Raw genomic sequence first — 27195 nt, 5'->3', positions numbered from 1 at the left:
ATGGCAGGCTTTTGAGTGTCCTTGCAAAGAAAGGTGGCTATATTGGTCGCTGATTTGTTTTTGTTTTGTTTTTGAATGTCAGAAATGTATATTTGTGAATGTTGAGATGTTATATTGGTTTCACTGGTAAAAATAAATAATTGAAATGGGTATATATTTGTTTTTTGTTAAGTTGCCTAATAATTATGCACAGTAATAGTCACCTGCACACACAGATATCCCCCTAAAATAGCTAAAACTAAAAACAAACAAAAAACCACTTCCAAAAATATTCAGCTTTGATATTAATGAGTTTTTTGGGTTCATTGAGAACATGGTTGTTGTTCAATAATAAAATTAATCCTCAAAAATACAACTTGCCTAATAATTCTGCACTCCCTGTATTATATATATATATATATATATATATATATATATATATATATATATACAGTACATACCAAAAAGTTGGACACACCTTCTCATTCAAAGAGTTTTATTTATTTTCATGACTATGAAAATTGTAGATTCACACTGAAGGCATCAAAACTATGAATTAACACATGTGGAATTATATACATAACAAACAAGTGTGAAACAACTGAAAATATGTCATATTCTAGGTTCTTCAAAGTAGCCACCTTTTGCTTTGATTACTGCTTTGCACACTCTTGGCATTCTCTTGATGAGCTTCAAGAGGTAGTCCCCTGAAATGGTTTTCACTTCACAGGTGTGCCTTGTCAGGTTTAATAAGTGGGATTTTCTGCCTTATAAATGGGGTTGGGACCATCAGTTGCGTTGAGGAGAAGTCAGGTGGATACACAGCTGATAGTCCTACTGAATAGACTGTTATAATTTGTATTATGGCAAGAAAAAAGCAGCTAAGAAAAGAAAAACGAGTGGCCATCATTACTTTAAGAAATGAAGGTCAGTCAGTCAGCCGAAAAATTGGGAAAACTTTCAAAGGAAGGGCTATTTGACCATGAAGGAGAGTGATTGGGTGCTGCGCCAAATGACCTGGCCTCCACAGTCACCGGACCTGAACCCAATCGAGATGGTTTGGGGGGACCGCAGAGTGAAGGCAAAAGGGTCAACAAGTGCTAAGCATCTCTGGGAACTCCTTCAAGACTGTTGGAAGACCATTTCAGGGGACTACCTCTTGAAGCTCATCAAGAGAATGCCAAGAGTGTGCAAAGCAGTAATCAAAGCAAAAGGTGGCTACTTTGAAGAACCTAGAATATGACATATTTTCAGTTGTTTCACACTTGTTTGTTATGTATATAATTCCACATGTGTTAATTCATAGTTTTGATGCATTCATAGTCATGAAAATAAAGAAAACTTTTTGAATGAGAAGGTGTGTCCAAACTTTTGGTCTGTACTGTATATGTCATAGAGCAGTGGAAATATGACACAAATCTCTGATATCCAACAGGTTTAAAGGTGTCGTCTCACAAAAAATATTCTACTTTTTTCAAACCAAAACCTGGATCTAAATAATTCTGTAATTTAAAAGGTACGGTAATTAAAAATTGTGTATATTCACTGAGTTATTAAATAAAATGTATCTGCATACTGTTTATTCCTTTTTTTTTTTCTCTGTCCACCATGCTGAGGTGGTTGCACATGCTTAGTTCCGTCCTTCAACTGCCACCAGCTGGATCTACTGTTAGAAGCTGTGACAGGGAAAAGAGCAGCAGCAGCCCCCCTTGAGCTGGGGTAAAACGAAAGCTGCTGCAGAAAGAACACACCCCCTGGGCTGCCAGCCTGAAATAAATCTAGCAAAGCAATTGGAGCAATGAATGGGGAGATCTCTGGATCCATGTGAAATACAGAGCTGGCTTTAGCTTTGTTAGATTGTCATGTATTATATGGAGTCTGATTTCCTTTTTCACATTAAACATGTGTAGGAAGGAACAAGGGGCCATCATTGATGGTCGGTACGTGTCACCGAGTTTCTTGGCCTCGGTGAGTTAAGAGCCGTTTTTTTCCCTGAAGTGTCATTATTGCAGTCTGACACTTTAGCTGCTTAGTATGGCTGTAAAGCTGATCCGGGACAGCTCTTACTGGGAGTAGCCAAAGTGCTGGGTGGGTGGCTACTCCCCACGTTCCAGGCCGGGTCTTGGCAGGCTTATAAAAGCAGTCAGCACTGTCAGGTGGGGTGGATTTTCCTCCATTGACAGTGAAGCTGTGGAGTCATCTAAGCTGAAGACTGCAAACAGGCGTGCAGGCTGCCTGGAAGCCTGCCAGTAAACTATTCTGTGGATGAGCATTCAGCCAGGTGTGAAGCGACACCTAGGATTCCAGATGAACACTGTTTTGTTTTGCTGTGTATGAACAAGCACCAAGACTGTTATGTTTTGCAGAGTGTGAACAAAACACTGAAGTTTGATTTACAACCTGGTTCCTTGCCTCTATACTGCGTCCGCTAACCTGTCTACCAGAGAAAATCCCCACACATGGTATAACCCCTTTAAGCATTATTGCCTCGTCTGTTTCTAGAATAAGTGTGGGATGGGCCGCCACCAATTTATGAAAAATATCACAAGACACATTAAAGAGGAATCTACTTGTAACATTTTACCATTTTGTAAACAATACATCTATTGTCTTAGAATGTATAAGCCTGCATAGTCTCGCCTTGTAAACGGATGCATACTCCATGTTTATCAGCATTGGCCACAATAGCTCATAATGAAGCGAGCAAGGTATAAAAGTCAAACTACAAACCAGATTCCCATGAAAGCAACACTATTCCAAATATAGAAGACATGCAATAATCCAGCTCTCTCAGATAGCTTCTCACCTGTCAGAGCTCCTCCCAGACTCCCTCTTCTCAGCAGCCGTCCATCGTCATTCAGCGACTTTTTGTATTTTACAGACTTGCCTGACCGAAAGGACACCTCGGGAGTACTGCATTTGCGCAACTGCATAGGAGGTGGGGACAATATGTTGTCGAGCTGTGGAAAGAATTATAAGGGTCCATTAAAAATGATGCTCCTCTTCTGCTGTAATTATGGTCCGTAACTATTTGATATATAGACAGACACAGCAGATACAGATAACTCCAGCACGTGCCACGCTAGACTAGATTAACAGATTCCGTTGTAGATGATGTGTTTTTTTTTGTAACGCCAAGAGTGAATTAAAACAAAAAAAAAACATCAGTGTTTCCTTTATAACTTCACTTGTTTTTGGATCCACTCAAGCACCAAAAACGGTGAATCTGATCTTAAATTAAGACAGCAGATCTTTGGCAGAAATTTCTGCCACAGTCCCAATTCATCAGAAATCGTAGCACGTGCTGCAGAAACAAACCAATTCAGGTTTCTCAACTGATTTTTCAGCGGCAGAAATTTCTGTAAGGCCTCTTTCACGTGAGCGTTAGGCCTCTTGCACATGAACAGTCTGCAAATTGCGGATCCGCGAAACACGGTGTGCCTTCCGCAATTTGCAGAACAGAACAGGCCCATTATAGAAATGCCTATTCTTGTCCGCAAAATGGACAAGAATAGGACATGATCTATCATTTTTGCGGGGCCACGGAATGGAGCAACGGATGCGGACAAAAAATGCGGCAACCACGGTCGTGTGCAAGAGGCCTTAGGAATTCTCCCAGGGTCGTGTTTAGGGGGAAAAAAACTGATGGTTTTGCAAGCAAGTTCAGTCAGTTTTGTCTGCGATTGCATTCAGTGTTTCAGTTTTCCGCGCGGGTACCATCATTTTTAATGCATTTTTCAAGTGCATTTTAAAAAAAAACTGAAGGTTTACAAACATCTCCTAGGAACCATCAGTGAAAAACGCACTGCATCCAGGTTACATCGGGGTGCAATGTGTTTTTCACTGAAGCCCCTTTCACTTCTGTGGGGCCAGCACTGCGTGAAAAACGCAGAATATAGAACATGCTGCGATTCTCACGCAACGCAGAACTGAAGCGTGAAAAACAAGGCTCATGTACACAGACCCATTTAAATGAATGGGTCAGGATTCAGTGCGGGTGCCATGCGTTAACGTCACGCATCGCACCCGCGCAGAAAACTCGCTCATGTGAAGGGGGCCTTACTAATCTGGTTGTGTGGATTCTAACATTTACATACTATTACAGTTTTTACAGATAAAAGAAACTGCTTAGACGGTATTTCAGGAGTAGACAGTAGGAGGCTGGAGTTGTCAGGGAGCTTGTCTGACAGAATTGACACTGAATGACATTCAGCAGCTGGATATGTACTGCAATAAATGCACCGCAGAAGGCAAACGGTTCAAAATCCGCAATAAAAAACAATCCTAAACATGATTCTGCATCCACAATACATTCAATATAGAAGAAAAAACATCCCATCGTGTCAAACATCCCATCGTGTTTATAGCCCGATACTATAAATTCTACTGATAAACGAGGCACAGTGCCTTGAAGCACTAGCTCAGCTTAATGTAATGATACCTTTCATTGCTCTATTCTGGAGAAAAAGGACTTTTAATCCATAAGCAAATGAGCTTAAAAAAAAAAGGTTTGTGCACATTTGGGGGGTGGTTTTGGCGACCCTTCCCCTCCCAGACAGAGCTGCAAAGGGAAGCATACTTCGACTACTTTCACACTCGCGTTTTGGGCGGATCCGTCATGGATCTGCAAAAACGGATCCGTTCATGACGGTCGCATGCGGTTGTATTATTGTAACGGATCCGTTTTTTGTTATCTGTAACATAGCCAAGACGGATCTGTCATGAACACCATTGAAAGTCAATGGAGGACGGATCCGTTTTCTGTGCCAGATTGAGTCATAGAAAGCGGATCCGTCCCCATTGACTTAGGCTACTTTCACACCTGCGTTAGGTGCGGATCCGTCTGGTATCTGCACAGACGGATCTGCACCTATAATGCAAACGCTTAGATCCGTTCAGAACGGATCCGTTTGCATTACCATGAACAAAATGATAATGTTTATGATAATGCAAACGGATCCGTTTTGACTTTACATTGAAACTCAATGGGGGACGGATCCGTTTGAAAATTGAGCCATATTGTGCCAACTTCAAACGGATCCGTCCCTATTGACTTACATTGTAAGTCTGGACGGATCCGTTTGCCTCCGCACGGCCAGGCGGACACCCGAACGCTGCAAGCTGCGTTCAGGGGTCCGCCTGCTGAGCGGAGCGGAGGACAAACGGTGCCAAACTGATGCATTCTGAGCGGATCCGCATCCACTCAGAATGCATTAGGACTGGACGGATCCGTTCGGGGCCGCTTGTGAGAGCTTTCAAACGGAACTCACAAGCGGAGCCCCGAACGCTAGTGTGAAAGTAGCCTTACATTGTGTGCCAGGACGGATCAGTTTGGCTCAGTTTCGTCAGGCAGACAGCAAAACGCTGCAAGCAGCGATTTGGTGTCCGCCTCCAGAGCAGAATGGAGGCTGAACGGAGACAAACTGATGTATTCTGATCCGTTTTGGACCACTTGTGGTAGCCCCTGACGGATCTCACAAACGGAAAGCCAAAACGCCAGTGTGAAGGTAGCCTTACCTGCTCATGACAAATGGTCACATGACGCAAGGAGATCAAGTCTCTGCTGTGGCCAGTGATTGGCTGTACCGGCATCAAAATGGAAGTTTACATCCAGGGACCCGAGAAGAGAAGGCCAGAGAGTGCAGGAGCCAGCGTTGGGTAGCAGGCAAGTATGCGTCCCTTTTCAGGTCTGCCCAGGAAGGATGGTTTGCTAAAACACCCCTCCAAATATGCACAACCCCTTTAAGTGCACTAAGGGTGGGCACAAGCTACTCCTTTCACATACTTCCTCTATCAGCCCCTTTCTCTCATTATTGATCAACAGGGACAGGCGAGGTGGCTAGGCAGGAAGCTGGCCCTGTCAATCAAGAAAGCGAGGGGTTGGCAGAGGAAGCAGGAGGAAGATTGCACAGAGTGGCTCGGCCCTGCCCTCAGTGCACTTAATTCCTCATTTTCACACGGATTAAAAGTACTTTTTCACCAGAAAGAAGCAACAGATCGCTAAGTGAGATGTATCATTCCACTCAGCTGCACTAGCCCCACAGGGCATTGTGCTAGGTTTAATAGACAACATCCTGGTGACAGGTTCCCTTTAAGACTATTTAAGTATAATGTTCTTTCATAAAAAAAATTTAAAAAAACATGGCTGTGCCTTTAAAAATATGGTTTGTTATGTTGGTTCAATGCGCATTTAAAAATTTAATTTGCGGCTTTAAAAGTTGTGTATTTGACTCAATTTGTGTCCCAGCCGTAACGGTACAGAAGAAATAATAAAGTCTCAGCGCACCACCAAATCAAGTTTTATAGATTTTAACAATTATTTTTATCTAGGAGAAAAAATGTCACATTCCTAGGCACGAAGCTTTCTTTTTCAGGCATTATAAGCGCATTTATCATTAGGCTTTCATTTCCAAGCGTTGCTCAAGCTGGGTTCAGAGCACACAAGGAAAGGACGTGTGATAAAAGCTTAAATACATCTGCCACAGCATGTAGGGAACGTACAGAACTCCGGGATATTAATAAGAGATGTTGAGGTTCCTCAGTCAGGAGACTCCTATTAGAACACGGCTTTCATAATAACAAGCAAGCGGCGCCCAAAACGGTCTCCATCCTCAGACAGAAAAAAGGCTTCTGTTTTTAGCTACACAAGCCCTTCCTGCTAAAGCAAATGATTCTTTCCTTCATTAGACCATTTATTATAACAGAACAAATAAGAGCGAGAAAATGTCCGTCACGTCAAGTTTTTCTACTTTTTGAAGAACTTAAATGTTTCAAAAAGCAAACATATAGAAATAACTATGTATGCTTCAATCCTAAAATCTCAGGCTTCGTCCACATCACTACAGAACCTTTTCTCCAGTCAAAAATAACGGATATCTGATGAAACTGACACAAATGGATGCAAAATGAGACCAACGGATGTTTAAGATAAAGGATGAGCTTTTTTTTACTTCTCTGTTCTTCTGATGGATCTGTGATGTGAATGAAGCCTAAGGCTACATGCACACGATCAGGATTCATGTGCGGAGAATCCGCACTGAAATCCGCAGGTGTTCGCAGGCAAATCCGTGCGGTCAATCCGCATTAATTGGTGCGGATTTGCATGCGGATTTGCGTGCGGATTTGGTGCGGATTCGGTGCGGATTTTCCGCATGCGGATTTCACTAAGTGAATGAAGAAAATCCGGTCAGGAAAAAAAAAATTAATTGACATGTCGCGGATTTTAAAATCCGCACCGCAGGTCAAAATCCGCGCGGAAAAAATCCGCATCGTGTGCATTGAGAATTTCAAATTCTCATAGAATACAATGGACATGACCTACGGTGCGGATTTTCCGCACGCAAATCCGCGCGGAAAATCCGCACGCAATCCTGATCGTGTGCAGGGGGCCTAAGGCAACCTGCACAGAATGCGGAATACATGCACTTTTTCAGCGCGGATTCCCATGGAGAAAAAACACAGTGCATTACAAATCTCAGACTCTATGAATTTTTTTCTTGCAAACATTGACCGGCCATGCGGATTTCAAAGCAAATAGCATGTCAATTATGTTTGCGGTTTTAGCTACAGATATGACCCTTTTCAATGGAAGGGTGAGATCTGGGAAAAACAGCATCAAATCTGCACCAAAAAACCGCTGTTAGACATTGCAGATTTTGGTGCAGATATGCTGCAGAAACTGACAGCCGGTTCAGACCTGAGCGTTTTACAGCGCGTTCCTATGCGCTGTAAAACGCTCAACAAGGAGAAACCAATGCCTCCCTATCGGCATGGTTCTCACCTGGGCGTTTTACAGCGCGTACGATCGCGCTGTAAAACGCCAGACGCCCCAAGAAGTTCAGGAGCTTCTTTGGGGCGTAGCGTCGCGCGTTCCCGTACATAGACTTCCGGGAACGCGCGACAATGGGTGTTCGCTTCTGTCCGACGCGCGATTGTAAACGCCCGTACAATCGCGCGTACAGAGCGTACGTTCAGTACGCTCCGGTCTGAACCCGCTGTTACACAAATCTGCGTGGAAATTCTAGCATACACCTTCACTTGTGTGCAGGTACCCTAAGGCTGCGGGTTGCGATACAGAATTTTGGTGCGGATTTATGTTGCTGTACCAAATTCACACCAAAAAACGCATTTGTTACTTGCGGTTTTTGGTGCAGATTTGATGTAGTCTTGCTGCAGATTTCAACTTTGCATTGCAAAATAAAATAAAAATAAAATCGCACAAACCATTGACATGGTATGGATTGCAATATCCACACGACAGGTCAATTTCTGCAAGGAAAAAAAACACTGCAGGGTGTACATGAGATTTGTCTAATGGCATACACTTTGCTGGTACTGTACTATGTTGCAGGGTTTCTTTTAACAAAAGTCAATGCGTGATCCGTAATGTGTGCAGAAACGAGCCATCCGCTCACGATAATTGCCTGCTTGTCATAGAAGGCGAGAGCTGCATTTAGGGTGCTTTGTCACACATTGCGACAGTGCTGCATGTTGAATATGGCATAAAAAAAATTGGCAAAAAAACGTGTTTTTGCAATACCATACCTGTATTTATGCTGCGTTTCCTTCCAGCAAAGGAAGACACACAGCAGACCTGGATCACATTAACGTAATTCATTTTCGCGGAGTGTAGTTTGCTTTTTCATCTGTTCCTTTGCTGGAAGGAAATGCAGCATAAACACAGATATGTTGTTGTAAAAACGCGGATTTTTTTTCTAGCATCACTGCGACATGTGGCGGCACCCTTACATGCAGCAATCACCTCCACTGTAAGGGGATGAGGGTTCAGTCCTACAATTACTCCTTCCCATAGAGAATCCTGATTTCAGGCCACTATACACGTGCCAATGATCAAGGCAATTACTGAAAAAGTATTCCTGGGAATGCTTGTTCCTGATAATTGCCCTGCTTTAGGGCTCATGCACACAAACGTATTTTCGTTCAGGAAAAAAGGAAATGACTGTGTGCATTCCAGTTCCGTATGTCCACATGCCCATTTTGCAAACAAGAATAGGCATTGTCATAACGGATCCGCGAAAAAAAAAACTGATGCAATACGGATGTGACGCGAACGTCATCCGTATTGTCACATATGGCCGTGTGCCTGAGCCCTTAAGGCGCCACCAATTACCCGATGAATGACCAAACACTTGTTTATAGGGTGAAAGCATCCCTGATGCAGTCACCTAAATAAGGGCTCATGCACACAACTGTTTGTTGTTTAGCGGTCCGCAAAACACGGATACCGGCCGTGTGAATTCCACAGTTTGCAGAATGGAAGGACCGGTCCCTAACAGAACAGTCCTATGCTTATCCATAATGCGGACAATAATAGGACATTTTCTATTTTCTTTTTTTGAGAAACAGTCCTGAGGACATACAGACATGGAATGCACACAGTCATTTCCGTTTTTTTTGCGCCTCATTGAAGTAAATGGTTCTGGATACAAAAAACAGAATGGACAAGGGAAAAAATAAATTTGTGTGCATGAGCCCTAACTGCTTCGGGGCAGCACATCGTGCTGTCTAAACGGTGATCTGCTAACTAGAAATAAAAGTATATGGGGACAAGAGATCACGCGTCCTACTACAGCTGAGGTGATTGCTGCATGTAAATGCAGCTCTCACCTCCTGTAGAATGCAATTACGGTAATCAGGAACAAATGGTTTGTTCACAATAACATTCTGCTGTGTCAGCTTGTGTAAAGGGGCCTTAAAGGTGTTGTCGCACTAAAAATATTCTGCAGTTTTCAAACCAGCACCTGGATCTGAATACTTTTGTAATTGCATGTAATAAAAAAAATAAAATTATTCCAAAAAGTATCCGTATAGCGCCACCTGCTGTTCATTATTTTCCTTATTTAGCTGTTCATCTCACTGATGTGGACACATGCTCCGTTCCATCCTTCAACTGCCTCCTGAGCTGTGATATGGAGAGAGCTGCAGTAAATGAAAAGGACACCTCCTGAGCAGCAGTAAGGACACGTCCCTTACCTGTCAGTTTGCTATAAATCTAGAAGAGCAACTGGAGAAATGAATGGGGAGATCTGTGGGTCCATGTGAGGCACAGGGCTGGTTCTAGCTTGGTTAGAAATAGATCATGTACTATATGATTTTCATTTTTTTTACATGAATCAACCCCTTTAAGGTAACCATATTGGCAATGATTTCACCAAAGAGTTTGCTCGTTCATCAGGTGATTGTGGGCAGATTTATACAGGGCAATTATTGGGAGTGAGCATTGCTAGGAAAGCTCCTTCCTGATAATTGCCCTGATCACTGGCCCATTTAAAGGGACCTTTACCCAATGTGATATCACATATTTCCTATCTCCTTGCTTCCTGCCTTACATGACACTAGCTCTAATCCGCATGAAAGGACGGCAGCAGGTGTTCAACTTCTCTACAGCGCCGCCATAAGTGTTTATAGAGGAGAATTCTCACCGTCAAGACTGGGTTTTACGGTGCTTTTATATTGATGGCCTCTCCTCAGAATAAGCCATCAGTATCTGATCCGCGGGAGTCCACTGAAGTGAATGGGAGCAGCGCTGCAGTAACCAGCTCCATCCACTACACACAATGGACAGTGCTGTGTAGTTTTGGCGCTGGAGCTACTGCAGAACAGCCGATTGTGCAGGGTGTCGATCCCCCACCCATTAGATATCGATGGCCTATCCTAAATTTAGGCCATCAAAATAAAAGGACTTTGAAACCCCTTAAATAAATCAGCAGCTATCACATATGACCTATAAATGTCATAGTGTGTATTTAATCACTACAATTCTCATTCAGTATTTCCCAAGAAAAAAAAAAAAAAAAAGACGGTCAGAATAAAATCAATAATGTATGAATGAAAATTGCTCTCAGCTCACTCAGACAACAGACGGCCGGTGTAGTACTTTAACTTGTTCCTGTATCAGAAGCTTAAATCCACATGAAAACCGGGGCAAACATCAAGGCTGAAACATCTCATTTTTTTCTAAACCTTTAGGGAATCGCAATTTTTTTATTTTTTTTTAGGTTGAATGTTCTCCTCATATGTAAGCGTGTCAGGTATCGCTCTTGATTCTGTGATGTGACCTTATGAAAAAAAATACAAAGTCAAGAGAGAAGAAGCTGCTCTTTTGTACAAATAGATAAGGGATCAGTCAGTCTGACGGGTTTTTATATAGAGAAAAAAAAACACTAAAACGAGGGATGCCTTTTCTTCTATCCATTAAGAAAAAGCGTTTCATGTGTCCGTCCTGTGACTATTCTGGTATGAAGTCTGAGCAAAGATCACTTGCAATCTTAGCTAAATATTGCCTTCCAAAGCAAAAAAATGGCGGTCTTATACTGCAATATAATCATTTTTAATGGTAAAGGAGGATCAATCGCCAGTTTACTTTACATCAGGTTCTATCATCAGGAATTCTTAGGGAAGGACTCAATTAAATCTCAACTCTTAGGCCCCTTTCACACGGACGAGTATTCCGCGCGGGTGCAATGCGTGATGTGAACGCATTGCACCCGCACTGAATCCTGACCCATTCATTTCTATGGGGCTGTGCACACGAGCGGTGATTTTCTCGCATCACTTGTGCGTTGCGTGAAAATCGCAGCAAGCTCTATATTATGCGTTTTCCACGCAACGCAGGCCCAATAGAAGTGAATGGGGCTGCGTGAAATCGCAAGCATCCGCAAGCAAGTGCGGAAGCGGTGCGATTTTCACGCACGGTTGCTAGGAGACGATCGGGATGGAGACCCGATCATTATTATTTTCCCTTATAACATGGTTATAAGGGAAAATAATAGCATTCTGAATACAGAATGCATAGTAAAACAGCGCTGGAGGGGTTAAAAAATAAAATAAAAATTAAACTCACCTTAATCCACTTGATCGCGTAGCCCGGCTTCTCTTCTGTCTTCTTCTTTGCCGTGTGCAGGAAAAGGACCTGTGGTGACGTCACTCCGGTCATCACATGATCCATCACCATGGTAAAAAGATCATGTGACGGACCATGTGATGACCGGAGTGACGTCACCACAGGTCCTGTTCCTGCACACAGCAAAGAAGAAGACAGAAGAGAAGCCGGGCTGCGCAATCAAGTCGATTAAGGTGAGTTAAATTATTTTTTATTTATTTTTTAACCCCTCCAGCCCTATTGTACTATGCATTCTGTATTCAGAATGCTATTATTTCCCCTTATAACCATGTTATAAGGGAAAATAATACAATCTACAGAACACCGATCCAAAGCCCGAACTTCTGTGAAGAAGTTCAGGTTTGGATACCAAACATGCCGATTTTTCTCAAGCGCGTGCAAAATGCATTACAATGTTTTGCACTCGCGCGGAAAAATCGCGCATGTCCCCGCAACACACCCGCACCTTTTCCTGCAACGCCCATGTGAAAGAGGCCTTAGGCCACTTTCACACGAGCGTGACGGTTTAGATCCGGATGCGTTCAGTGAAACTCGCACTATTTTGCAAGCAAGTTCAGTCAGTTTTGTCTGCGACTGCGTTCAGTTTTTTCCGCACGGGTGCAATGTGTTTTGATGCGTTTTTTCACGCGCGCGATAAAAAACTGAAGGTTTACAAACAACATATCTTAGTAACCATCAGTGAAAAACGCATCGCACCCGCACTTGCTTGCGGATGCAATGCGTTTTTCACGCAGCCCAATTCACTTCTATGGGGCCAGGGCTGCGTGAAAAACGCAGAATATAGAACATGCTACGATTTTCACGCAACGCAGAACTGATGCTTGAGAAACAACGCTCATGTACACAGACCCATTGAAATGAATGGGTCAGGATTCAGTGCGGATGCTATGCGTTCACGTCACGCATTGCACCCGCGCGGAAAACTCGCTTGTGTGAAAGGGGCCTTAGGCCTCTTTCACACGGGCGTCGCGTGTAAGGGCCGGCTATGGTGCGGGTGCGTCACAGGAAAATGCGTGATTTTTCTGCGCGAGTGCAAAGAGTTTTAATGCGTTTTGCACGCGCGTGAGAAAAATCGGCATGTTTGGTACCCAGACCCGAACTTCTTCACAGAAGTTTAGGTTTGGGATCGGTGTTGTGTACATTTTATTATTTTCCCTTATTACATGGTTATAAAGGGAAAAAAATTGCATTCTTAATACAGAATGCATAGTGAATTAGGGATGGAGGGGTTAAAAAATAATAATATTCAACTCACCTCATCCACTTGTTCTCGCAGCCTGGCTTGTCTTCTTTCTTCTTCTTTGAGGACCTGGGAGAAAAGGACCTTTGGTGATGTCACTGCGCTCATCACATGGTGATGTATCATGTGATGGACCATGTGATTATCACAGTGACGTCACCAAAGGTCCTTTTCTCCCAGGTCTTCAAAGAAGAAGAAAGAAGACAAGCCGGGCTGAGCAAACAAGTGGATCAAGTGAGTTGCATTTTTTTTTTAACCCCTCCATTCCTAATTTACTTAGCATTCTGTATTTAGAATGCTATTATTTTCCCTTATAACCATGTTATAATGGAAAATAATAAAGATCGGGTCCACATCCCGATCATCACCTAGCAACCATGTGTGAAAAATCGCAATGCATCCGCACTTTCTTGCGATTTTCACGCAGCCCCATTAACTTCTGAGAGCTTGCTGTGATTTTCACGCAACGCACAAGTGATGCGTGAAAATCACTGCTCATGTGCACAGCCCCATTGAAGTGAATGGGTCCGGATTCAGTGCGGGTGCAATGCGTTCACCGCACGCATTGCACCCGCGTGAAAGGGGCCTCACTGTCGTTTTTCGAACAAACTATAGGCTGATCCAAAAAGAGGTGTCACAGCGGTAGCCTGCGGCCACTGCTTCTCTCTTCACCTCTACTAGCGGTTCTGACCCATCTCCCGTTGTGTCCTTCCTGGTGGGCCCAGCCTCCAGGCTTGCTTTGACCCCCTACACAGGTAGCGGGTTGCTCCTTCTGTACCTGCAGGAAACATGTGCACTCACTCCGGCTCTTAAAGGGCCAGGGTATACATCTTTACCACCCAATGGCTGTCAACTCTGGGGTATTTAAGGCACGCTAGTATCTCACAAAAGGTGTCTGCTCTGTTGTCTGCCCATGTATTGACTTTCTGCCCATTTACTTGATTCTGACCCTTCTGTAACTGACCGGACATGACCTAGGCCTGACCTCCGTATTGCCCCCTCACTCCCCTGACCATTTACTGTTGATCTGTGTTTAGCCACCAGTTTTTTTCTTCCTGGCTTTTCCCCCTACGTGTAAAGGTCTGAAAATAATGGCAAGAGCTCCAGCATGCTTGTTTTTTTTAAAAAGAAGACAGAAAAAAAAAAAAAAAAAAAACACCACCTAATTAACTAAAACTTAAGTAAAACTTTAATAAAAAACATAAAAATAAAAAAATGTGTGTCCTGCATTTCATATTTCCCATGGACGTTCAAGTAGCATCTGGATCTTTTACTGCAAGAACGTACCCAAAAACGCTGATGTAAAAATATGCAGGTAAAAACCCACATGAGGACCCACGCTCACTCAAGTAATTTGACAACTTTAAACAAATACACATTTTATTTAAAGGTGTCAAGGTGGATTTTACATTGTAAGTAATAGATATTGTACATGATTCATATACGTCAATTGTTGTGCCTTATCATTTATTGCCGATCTTGATCAACTGTGCCGCCATAATCTTTACCAGATGCACGGTTTCCCTTGAAGCGACATTTATAAGAGCCGAGCTGTTGAGAGAGCCATTCCTAAGCAACAATGATGCTCCTTTTCTGTCTGGGAGGAAACTCCTATCAGCCAGTAATAAGGATGGTCCCAAACTATAGATAATTTGTTGTTGGTTTGAAAAATCATTATGTGGAAAGGCACATGAAAAGGGTTTTCTCATCTTTTCATATTGATGGCCCACTGGAAAGTCTTTTTAATTAGAAAATTTGATAAGAAAAATTCCAATAGTATCAAAGAGACACTGCCAAAGTTTTATTTGCAAATCATGAAAATGTTTTCCCACCGGATATGCCACTGATGCCCCATCGGCTTTTAGGATAGAGATCTCAGAGTTAGGGCTCATGCACACGAACATATTTTTTTCCCCACATCCAATCCACATTTTGTGTGGGTCGGATGCGGACCCATTCACTTCAGTGGGGCCGAAACAAATGTGGACAGTACACCGTGAGCTGTCCGCATCCGTATGTCCATTCCCCAGCCCCGCAAAAAAATAAAATAAAATTTTTTAAATTCAAAAATAAATAAAATAGAACATGTCCTATTCTTGTCCGTTTTACGGACAAGGACAGGACAGTTTTTCAAAGGGCGAGACATTTTGTTACGCAAAATGCGGAATGCACACAGCCAGTATCCGTGTTTTGTTGATCTGCAATTTGTGGACTGCAAAACAGGCTACGGTCGTGTGCATGAGGAATCCATGCTAAAAACCCATTATCAAATCCACGTTCAATCCATCTCACAAGCTAGTGAATGGGGTTTCCACAAGCAGCTTAAAGTGTGTCATCATTAAATTGTTTGACCTATTGTTTAAATCATGTTTTTACGTCTGCAATTTCATTCCGCATTTTGCGGAACGGAATTGCGGACCCATTCCTTTCACATCGTGCGGCCCGGCTCCGGAAATGAGGACCCGCACTTCCGGGTCCGCATTTTCGTTCCCGAAAAAAATAGAACATGTCCTATTCTTGTCCGCAATTGCGGAAAATAGGCATATTCTATTAGTGCTGGCGATGTGCGGTCCGCAAAATGCAGAACGCACATTGCCGTGTCCGTGTTTTGCGGATCTGTCAATCCGCAAAACACACTACGGACGTGTGAATGGAGCCTAAAACATATTTTTTCAAATTTTTGCAATTTGTGTTTTAATTTTCCATGTCACTATAGTTACAAAAAATATCTAAAACTGTTTTCACACTGGCCACTAGGTCTAACAATATGTTGAGACTTCCTGATCTATATGCACAACTTTTCAGTAGCCATTGCATTATCTTTACAGATATGATTACAATGACAGTTATCAGCTCTGTACAGATAAGGCTAGTTTCACACTAGCGCTTAATATCTGGCAGGATGTTCTGTCAGCTTAGCATTACCAGAATCTAAAGAGTCTCTGTCCAGCCCCATTAACTATAATGGGGACCGGGTGATGGGCGGCCTGCCAGGTATTAAGCCCAACACTGGTCACAATAGGTTATATTACAACTTATCTGATCCCTCCCGAGTCCTGACATCTGCACAGGTCACAGCACATGCCTAAAAAACTCTCCCACAGAAGTCAATGAGATCCCCTCCTGACAATTGTGTCTATGGCCCATGTGGCTGCTCTCAGACAACAGGAACTCTTGGCATATTTAACCCCTTAAGGACACAGCCTTTTTACACCTTAGGACCAGGCCATTTTTTGAAAATCTGACCAGAGTCCCTTTAAGTGCTGATAACTTTAAAACGCTTTGACTTATCCAGGCCGTTCTGAGATTGTTTTTTCGTCACATATTGTACTTCATGACACTGGTAAAATGGAGTCAAAAAAAATAATTTTTTTTGCACCAAAAAATACCTAATTTAACAAAAAATTTAGAAAAATTTGCAAATTTCAAAGTTTCAGTTTCTCTACTTCTGTAATACATAGTAATACCCCCAAAAATTGTGATGACTTTACATTCCCCATATGTCTACTTCATGTTTGAATTGTTTTGGGAATGATATTTTTTTGGGGATGTTATAAGGCTTAGAAGTTTAGAAGCAAATCTTGAAATTTTTCAGAAATTTACAAAAACTCAATTTTTAGGGACCAGTTCAGGTCTCAAGTCACTTTGCGAGGCTTACATTATAGAAACCACCCAAAAATGACCCCATCTAAGAAACTACACCCCTCAAGGTATTCAAAACTGATTTTGCATACGTTGTTAACCCTTTAGGTGTTGCACAAGAGTTATTGGCAAATGGGGAGGAAATTTGAGAATTTCATTTTTTTGTCTAATTTTTCATTTTAACCCATTTTTTCCACTAACAAACCAAGGGTTAACAGCCAAACAAGACTGTATCTTTATTGCCCTGACTCTGCCGTTTACAGAAACACCCAATATGTGGCCGTAAACTACTGTACGGCCACACAGCGGGGCGTAGAGGGAAAGGTGCGCCGTATGGTTTTTGGAAGGCTGATTTTTATGGACCGGTTTATTTACACCATGTCCCATTTGAAGCCCCCTGATGCACCCCTAGAGTAGAAACTCCCTAAAAGTGACCCCATCTAAGAAACTACACCCCTCAAGGTATTCAAAACTGATTTTACATACGTCGTTAACCCTTTAGGTGTTGCACAAGAGTTATTGGCAAATGGCGATGAAATTTGAGAATTTCATTTTTTTGCCTAATTTTCCATTTTAACCCATTTTTTCCACTAACAAAGCAAGGGTTAACAGCCAAACAAGACTATCTTTATTGCCCTGACTCTGCTGTTTACAGAAACACCCAATATGTGGCCGTAAACTACTGTACGGGCACACAGCGGGGCGTAGAGTGAAAGGTGCGCCGTTTGGTTTTTGGAGGGCTGATTTTGCTGGACTGTTTTTTTGGCACCATGTCCCATTTGAAGCCCCCCTGATGCACCCCTAGATTATAAACTCCATAAAAGTGACCCCATCTAAGAAACTACACCCCTCAAGGTATTCAAAACTGATTTTACAAACTTTGTTAACCCTTTAGGTGTTGCACAAGATTTAATGGAATATAGAGATACAATTTCAAAATTTCACTTTTTTGGCAGATTTTCCATTTTAATATTTTTTTTCCAGTTACAAAGCAAGGGTTAACAGCCAAACAAAACTCATTATTTATGGCCCTAATTCTGTAGTTTACAGAAACACCCCATATGTGGTCGTAAACCGCTGTACGGGCACACGGCAGGGCGCAGAAGGAAAGGAACACCATATGGTTTTTGGTAGGCAGGTTTTGCTGGACTGTTTTTTTTTACACCATGTCCCATTTGAAGCCCCCCTGATGCACCCCTAGAGTAGAAACTCCAAAAAAGTGACCCCATTTTAGAAACTACGGGATAGGGTGGCAGTTTTGTTGGTACTAGTTTAGGGTACATATGATTTTTGGTTGCTCTATATTACACTTTTTGTGCGGCAAGGTAACAAGAAATAGCTTTTTTGGCACCGTTTTTTTTTTTTGTTATTTACAACATTCATCTGACAGGTTAGATCATGTGGTAATTTTATAGAGCAGGTTGTCACGGACGCGGCGATACCTAATATGTATACAATTTTTTTTATTTATGTAGGTTTTACACAATGATTTCATTTTTAAAACCAAAAAAATGTTTTAGTGTCTCCATAGTCTAAGAGCCATAGTTTTTTCAGTTTTTGGGCGATTATCTTAAGTAGGGTCTCATTTTTTGCGGGATGAGATGACGGTTTGGTTGGCATCTATTTTGGGGTGCATATGACTTTTTAATTGCTTGCTATTACACTTTTTGTGACGTAAGATGACAAAAAATGGCTTTTTTTACACCGTTTTTATTTTTATTTTTTTACGGTGGTCATCTGAGGGGTTAGATCATGTGATATTTTTATAGAGCCGGGCGATACGGACGCGGCGATACCTAATATGTATACTTTTTTTTTATTTATGTAAGTTTTACACAATGATTTCATTTTTGAAAAAAAAAAAAATGATGTTTTAGTGTCTCCATAGTCTAAGAGCCATAGTTTTTTCAGTTTTTGGGCGATTATCTTGGGTAGGGTATGATTTTTGCGGGATGAGATGACGGTTTGATTGTTACAATTTTGGCGTACATGCGACTTTTTTGATCACTTTTATTACCTTTTTTGGGAAGTAAGGTGGGCAAAATTTCAATTTCATCATAGTTTTTTATTTTTTATTTTTATGGTGTTCACCGTTCGGGTAAAGTAACATGACCGTTTTATAGATCAGGTCGTTACGGACGCGGCGATACCAAACATGTGTAGGGAATTTTATTTTTTTCATTTTTTATCAGTGATAAATGTGTTTTTTGATTTTTACTTTTTTTTTCACTTTTATTCACTTTTTTTGGACCCAGACCCACTTGGTTCTTGAAGATCCAGTGGGTCTGATGTCTGTATAATACAGTACAGAACAATATATATTGTACTGCACTGTATTTTACTTACACTGAACAGATCTATGCCTTTCAGCACAGATCTGTTCAGCACCATGGACAGCAGGACGCCTGAGAGGCGTCCTGTTGCCATGGGAACCTTCCCCGTCTGCGACCTCTCGGGGGGCTCTCGAGGGGATCTCTCGGGGGGCTGTCTGGGGGCTCTCTCCCTCTCCATCGGGGGGCTGCAAAGGCACAGCAGCCCCCCGATGGGAGAGGGAGGGAGCTCCCTACGCTGTTAACCTTTTCCATACAGCGGTCCGTACGGACCGCTGTATGGAAAGGGTTAAACAGGTGACATCGCATCGCAGATGTCAGCCGTTTATACCAGGGTGCCAGCAATGTGCTGGCACCCTGGTATACCCACTGAACACCAATGAATTTTCAAGGGGAGGCGGGCGGGGGATCGCGATCCCGCCTGCCGCACCGCCCGCCTCCCGCACCGCCCACACCGCCCGCAACCCTCCCCCTGCACCTCCCGCCACCATAAAAATCATTCGGGGGTGCAGGGGGGGGGGTGAATAAAACTTTTTTTAGGCATATAAAGTTTCTGATCCCCGCGGTCAGGGACCGCGGGGACCAGAAACTGCAGAAATCGCAGCAAACCGCAGGTCTGAATTGACCTGCGGTTTGCCGCGATCGCCGACATGGGGGGGTCACGGGACCCCCCCGCGCATTTAGCCTAGGTGCCTGCTCAATGATTTGAGCAGGCACCGGGTTCCGATCACTGCCGGCCGGGCGGCAGTGATCGGAACAACACATGACGTACCGGTACGTCATGTGTCCTTAAGTACCAGGACATCATGACGTACCGGTACGTCATGTGTCCTTAAGAGGTTAAGGCTTAGAAATCAGTGTGAAAACTGCCGGATTTTAGGATTGTTTATAAAAAATAAATAAATAAATATAATATAATTTTATATATATATATATATATATATATATATATATATTTATTTTATATATACACAGTTGCAAGAAAAAGTATGTGAACCCTTTGGAATGATATGGATCTCTGCACAAATTGGTCATAACATGTGATCTGATCATCTAAGTCACAACAATAGACAATCACAGTCTGCTTAAACTAATAACACACAAAGAATTAAATGTTACCATGTTTTTATTGAACACACCATGTAAACAGTCACAGTGCAGGTGGAAAAAGTATGTGAACCCTTGGATTTAATAACTGGTTGAACCTCCTTTGGCAGCAATAACTTCAACCAAACGTTTCCTGTAGTTGCAGATCAGACGTGCACAACGGTCAGGAGTAATTCTTGACCATTCCTCTTTACAGAACTGTTTCAGTTCAGCAATATTCTTGGGATGTCTGGTGTGAATCGCTTTCTTGAGGTCATGCCACAGCATCTCAATTGGGTTGAGGTCAGGACTCTGACTGGGCCACTCCAGAAGGCGTATTTTCTTCTGTTTAAACCATTCTGGTGTTGATTTACTTCTATGCTTTGGGTCGTTGTCCTGTTGCAACACCCATCTTCTGTTGAGCTTCACCTGGTGGACAGATGGCCTTAAGTTCTCCTGCAAAATGTCTTGATAAACTTGGGAATTAATTTTTCCTTCAATGATAGCAATCTGTCCAGGCCCTGACGCAGCAAAGCAGCCCCAAACCATGATGCCCCCACCACCATACTTCACAGTTGGGATGAGGTTTGATGTTGGTGTGTTGTGCCTCTTTCTCCACACATAGTGTTGTGTGTTTCTTCCAAACAACTCAACTTTGGTTTCATCTGTCCACAGAATATTTTGCCAGAACTGCTGTGGAACATCCAGGTGCTCTTGTGCAAACTGTAAAGGTGCAGCAATGTTTTTTTTGGACAGCAGTGGCTTCCTCTGTGGTATCCTCCCATTAAATCCATTCTTGTATAGTGTTTTACGTATCGTAGATTCGCTAACAGGGATGTTAGCATATGCCAGAGACTTTTGTAAGTCTTTAGCTGACACTCTAGGATTCTTCTTCACCTCATTGAGCAGTCTGCGCTGTGCTCTTGCAGTCATCTTTACAGTTCGGCCACTCCTATGGAGAGTAGCAGCAGTGCTGAACTTTCTCCATTTATAGACAATTTGTCTTACCGTGGACTGATGAACAGCAAGGCTTTTGGAGATACTTTTATAACCCTTTCCAGCTTTATGCAAGTCAACAATTCTTAATCGTAGGTCTTCTGAGAGCTCTTTTGTGCGAGGCATCATTCACATCAGGCAATGCTTCTTGTGAAAAGCAAACCCAGAACTGGTGTGTGTTTTTTATAGGTCAGGGCAGCTGTAACCAACACCTCCAATCTCATCTCCTTGATTGGACTCCAATTAGCACTTGGAGATGTCATTAGTCTAGGGGTTCACATACTTTTTCCACCTGCACTGTGAATGTTTAGATGGTGTGTTCAAGAAAAACATGGTAACATTAAATTTTTTGTGTGTTATTAGTTTAAGCAGACTGTGATTGTCTATTGTTGTGACTTAGATGAAGATCAGATCACATTTTATGACCAATTTGTGCAGAAATACATATTCCAAAGGGTTCACATACTTTTTCTTGCAACTGTATATAAAAAAAAAAAATGTTTAACAAAAACCTGATTTAAAGAGGACCTTTCATAGATTTTTTTTTTTTTGTTCAATTAAATACCTTTCTTTGCCAGCTGATGCTGCCACCCTGCCTGTTTTTTTTTAAATATCGCTGGTACGCCCCGCTGTGCCCCCCTGCTGTTTTCCCACCCAGTATGTTAATACTGAGCATCGGTACAGGGAGGAGGAGACACCAGGGTTTCTCAATGGGCGTCCCCTTCTCCCTGGCTGTGCCGCGATCCAATCACAGCGGAGAGCGTTACAGCCAGGGAGAAAAAAAAATCTCTCACCTTCTCACTAGTCACTAGCTGTGACGCTCTCCGCTGTGATTAGACCATGCTACAGCATTAACATACTGGGCAGGGGGAGTGAAAATAAAGAGCATATTCATTATTCTCATGAATTCTATACTAAAAATCCACAGATTAGCCACATTGGATCGACAGCAAATCTGAGTGAGAAATCCAACAGCTAGGCTTGGATTTCTGCTACAAATTATCTAGTAAAATACAAGTCATACTCGCCAGTCAAATCCTCAATGTGTGAGATTAGCTTTAATCTTAAGGACTATACCTTAACATAAGCAACCAAAACTTCACTTCATCCTCAACTTACCTTGTACGTTGGTTGGTTGGTTTCAGGAGGAAAACCGAACACACTTGGGATGTGCCTACAATAAAAAACAGATAATCACTTACCTAGCAGATCCCATGTTGATCCCAGTGTTTACCCCCAAACACTGGCCTCAGCACTGCACCCCTAAGGAGAGCAATTGGCTGCAGCAGTTACAGGTTGGCATGACGTCACTGCTGCAGCCAGGTACAAAAGGCCTGGCCGGTATAACCAGAGTGGCAGCAAGTGAACGGCTAGTAAAGTGATCCAATTCTTTATTGCAGGCACATCCCAAGTGTTATCCTGTTTCCTCCTGTAACAAGTAATACATACCACCCTCACCATACACTGTCGATTATAAGCCCTCACGGGCCGGCTCCTCTATCTTTCTGTACCAGTCTGTCACTCGTCTTGTTCATGCTTATTGCAATTGTGTGTATTATGTATGTATATCCCTTTTCATTCATACAGCGCCAGGAAATGAATGGCACTTTAATAATAAATAATAATAATACAAATAATAGATGTGCAGGGAAATCAGTCTACATGGAAACTCTAAAAGTTTTTTTTCGAAGATTCTGATATTGATGACCTACCCATTTAAGATCGGCGGGCGTCCTGGGTGTCGGATCAGTTGTTTGAGGAGGACACAGAGCTCTGGTGAACAGCACGGACTCCTCGCAGCTTACCAAGCACAGCACCATCAATTGTATAGTGGCTGTGCTTGGTATTGCAGCTCAGCCCCATTAACTTGAATGAGACGGAGTTGCACCTAGGCCATGTGACCAATGAATGTGTAACACCCCAGAGTTGTGTTACTACACGCCTCTACAACGCTACTATCTCCTAAGAGACTTTATACTGTCATCTGATGTAATTTATATTATGTCCTCCACAAATGTGCATATAAATCCATGTTAATGCAATCATTCATGTAATTTGCCTGGTTACCAGTAGGTGGTAGCAATCCATTGGAAAATAAAGTTTAGTTTAGTGTTTAGTGAATCTAAGCTGGAATGGATTATTCCAGCTTAGCTCCCCCTCTGTGGAGAGGTGGGCTGGTCCCACATACTGCAGCATGGGTGGAGAAGGAAGTTAGAGTCAGTGTAGCCTCCCCCTTGCTACGGGAAGGCTGTGTGATAGTGTCCAGGAGACCCCCTGTATAGGGAAGACAGCAAGGACCTAGTCTCGGCTGAGACTTGACCATATACCGAGTCTGAGCAACTTCAGCTCAGCTGGATGAGGAAAGCAGAAACTACAGACAAACTCCAACAAACTCCAGAGTTCCAGGAAGAAAGCATCCCCTAAAAATCCATCTGTGAGATAAGTCCAGAGTTCTAGGAGAAGCCAATTCCTCCTCAGCTAGTCTGTCCCCACACAGCAGAAGGTAAAAGAGATAAGTGCAGAAGCTAATCCTGCCACAATTACAGAGCTACCAAGCAGACATTTATCCTGCAAGCTCCACATTTAAAGCAGAAGTACTCATTCCTGCCAATGATTGCCAAAACCTGCTGGGACCACGAGACCAAAAGCTGTATACTGCTTGGATGCAAATTACCTCAAGTAAAGCAACGTTTGAACTTCATCTAAAGGTCCGGACATCATTTCTTCTGCAAAATTCCTCTATTACTCCTATTATCACTACACTCAAATTTATTGCATGTGTGCCAGGTGTCCGGCTGTACCCAGGTAGGAGACGCCGTGACACAACTACCACTACCCTACAGTGACATTACCATTACACCACTCTGGCATTCCTAATCTGGGACGTGCGTTATAACACCTTGGAAGGGCCCTGGGATAGAACCCTGTGCACACTGCAATTGGCGTCATGACAAATACAAGATATATTATATTATCCACCCGACCCAGTCGCTGCAAATGTAGGCCTTCAAACAGCTGATCCTGCGGATAGAATGCCAAAAATTCAAGATTTTGGAGAACCTCTTTAACCCATTAGGGACCGGGCTCATTTTCACCTTAAGGACCAGGCCCTTTTTTGCAAATCTGACCAGTGTCACTTTATGTGGTGATATCTTTAAAACGCTTTTACTTATACAGGCCATTCTGAGACCGTTTTTTCGTCACATATTGTACTTCATGACACTGGTAAAATGGAGTATAAAAAAAATCTTTTTTATTTTTAAAAAAAAATACCAAATTTGCCAAAAATTTTGAGAAATTAGCAAATTTCCAAGTTTCAATTTCTCTACTTCTATAATAAATAGTAATACAGCAAAAATAGTTATTAATTTACATTCCCCATATGTCTACTTCATGTTTGGATCATTTTGGGAATGATATTTTATATTTTGGGGAGTTACAAGGCTTAGAAGTTTAGAAGCAAATCTTGAAATTTTTCAGAAATTTTCAAAAGCCCACTTTTCAAGGACCAGTTCAGATCTGAAGTCACTTTGTAAGGCTTACATAATTGAAAACACCCAAAAATGACCCCATTCTAGAAACTACACCCCTCAAGGTATTCAGAACTGATTATACAAACTTTGTTAACCCTTTAGGTGTTCCACAAGATTTAATGGAAAATAGAGATACAATTTCAAAATTTCACTTTTTTGACAGATTTTCTATTTTAATCATTTTTTTTCAGTTACAAAGCAAGGGTTAACAGCCAGCCAAACAAAACTCAATATTTATGGCTTTGATTCTGTGATTCTGTAGTTTACAGAAACACCCCATATGTGGTCGTAAACCGCTGTACAGGCACATGGCAGGGCGCAGAAGGAAAGGAATGGCATACGTTTTTTGGAAGGCAGATTTTACTGGACTGGTTTTTTGACACCATGTCCCATTTGAAGCCCCCCTGATGCACCCCTAGAGTAGAAACTCCAAAAAAGTGTCCCCATTTTAGAAACTACGGGATAGGGTGGCAGTTTTGTTGGTACTATTTTAGGGTACATATGAATTTTGGTTGCTCTATATTACACTTTTTGTGAGGCAAGGTAACAAGAAATAGCTGTTTTGGCACAGTTTTTATTTTTTTGTTACTTACAACATTCATCTGACAGGTTAGCTCATGTGGTATTTTTATCGACCAGGTTGTCACGGACGCGGCGATACCTAATATGTATACTTTTTTTTTTATTTATGTAAGTTTTACACAATGATTTCATTTTTGAAACAAAAAAAAAATCATGGTTTTAGTGTTTCCATTTTCTGAGAGCCATAGTTTTTTCAGTTTTTGGTCGATTATCATGGGTAGGGTATGATTTTTGCGGGATGAGATGACTGTTTGATTGGCACTATTTTTGGGTGCATATGACTTTTTGATCGCTTGCTATTACACTTTTTGTGATGTAAGGTGACAAAAAAATGGTTTATTTAGCACAGTTTTTATTTTTTACGGCGTTCATCTGAGGGGTTAGGTCATGTGATATTTTTATAGAGCCGGTCGATACGGATGCAGCGATACCTAATATGTATACTTTATTTATGTAAGTTTTACACAATAACAGCTTTTTTAAAACAAAAAATGATGTTTTAGTGTCTCCATATTCTGAGCCATAGTTTTTTTATTTTTTGGGCGATTGTCTCAGGTAGGGGCTAATTTTTTGCGGGATGAGGTGACGGTGAGATTGGTACTATTTTGGTGGGCATACGCCTTTTTGATCGTATGCTGCTGTACTTTTTGTAATGAAAGGTGACAATTTTTTTTATTAAGCACAGTTTTATTTTATATTTTTTACAGTGTTCATCTGAGGGGTTAAGTCATGTGATATGTTTATAGAGTCAGTAGATACGGACGCGACGATACCTAATATGTAAACTTTTTTTCCCCCCCTATTTTATTTGGGGAAAATGACGCTTTTGTTTATTTTTACTTGAAACTTAATTTTTTGGGGGGGAAACTATTTTTTTCACTTTATTTTTTGTTCCAGTTTGCGACTTTAACTTTTGGGGGTCTAATCCTTTACAATGCATTCCAATACTTCTGTATTGGAATGCATTGGCTGTATGAGTAATACAGTGTGAATTACTCATACAGCTTCCTGCCTGTGAGATCCAGGGGGCTGGATCTCACAGGCTCGTCACCGGAAGGCCACGCCGATGCCTAAGGAAGGCATCGCGCTGCCTTCCATGCCATCGCGTCCCCCCTAAAGCCCCACGGGGGCCCGATGGCACCGCTGCCACACCATAAAAAGCCGCAAACCACAGGTCTGAATTGACCTACGGTTTGCGGCGATCGCTGACACGGGGGGTCATGGGACCCCCCCGCGCATTGACCTAAGGTGCCTGCTCAATGATTTGAGCAGGCACCTTGTTCCGATCACCGCCCGCCAGCGATCGGAAATACACATGACGTACCGGTACGTCATGTGTCCTTAAGTACCGGGACATGTGTCCGGAACAGGTTAAAAAGGTATTCCAGTTTTAACAATTACATTTATTGCTTTAGACAACAGGATGTCGAACAATTTTCTAATATACACCTATTTAACATTTTGCTTGCAGACCTTTATCTTATCTGTACTTATATGGTGAATTAAAAACTATAATCTGGCGTGCAAAAAATAAGCCCAAATACAGGCACATTGATGGAAAAACTAAAAAGTTATAGCTCTTGGAAAGAGATTATGAAAAAAAATCTGTGAGGTCACTAAGAGATTAAGGAAAAAAAATAACGGTTCAGTCCATTTTAGTCCTGTAAAATGCATCAGTAGGAGATCTACATTGGAATAAACATGGCATTGGTCATGTGAGTCATCATATGACCCTCAAAAGTATCATGTGACCTGACTTTCCGTCAACTATCCAGGTATCTAACAGGTGAACAGTGGTGTACTGAAGAGCAGAACATAAACACTGTATAAAGTACTACAACCTGCAGCAGCACCTCATGTCTGTCAGTGTAGAAGCACATCTGT

General features: G+C 42.2%; 1 protein-coding gene across 1 annotated transcript in view; it reads right to left on the bottom strand.

The window, feature by feature from the left end:
* Positions 1–27195, bottom strand: part of LOC120992396 (microtubule-associated serine/threonine-protein kinase 4-like) — a 188101-nt gene that overhangs the window by 5291 nt on the left and 155615 nt on the right. Inside the window, exon 2 of the mRNA XM_040421363.1 lies at positions 2786–2939. Within this exon, the coding sequence (XP_040277297.1) occupies positions 2786–2939 (154 nt within the window). The remainder of the gene's footprint in view (positions 1–2785; positions 2940–27195) is intronic.

Source organism: Bufo bufo, chromosome 2 (assembly GCF_905171765.1).
Source record: "Bufo bufo chromosome 2, aBufBuf1.1, whole genome shotgun sequence".
Taxonomy (NCBI): domain Eukaryota; kingdom Metazoa; phylum Chordata; class Amphibia; order Anura; family Bufonidae; genus Bufo; species Bufo bufo.
The sequence above is the reverse complement of the archived record's forward strand: the minus strand, read 5'-3'. Positions and strand labels throughout refer to the sequence as shown.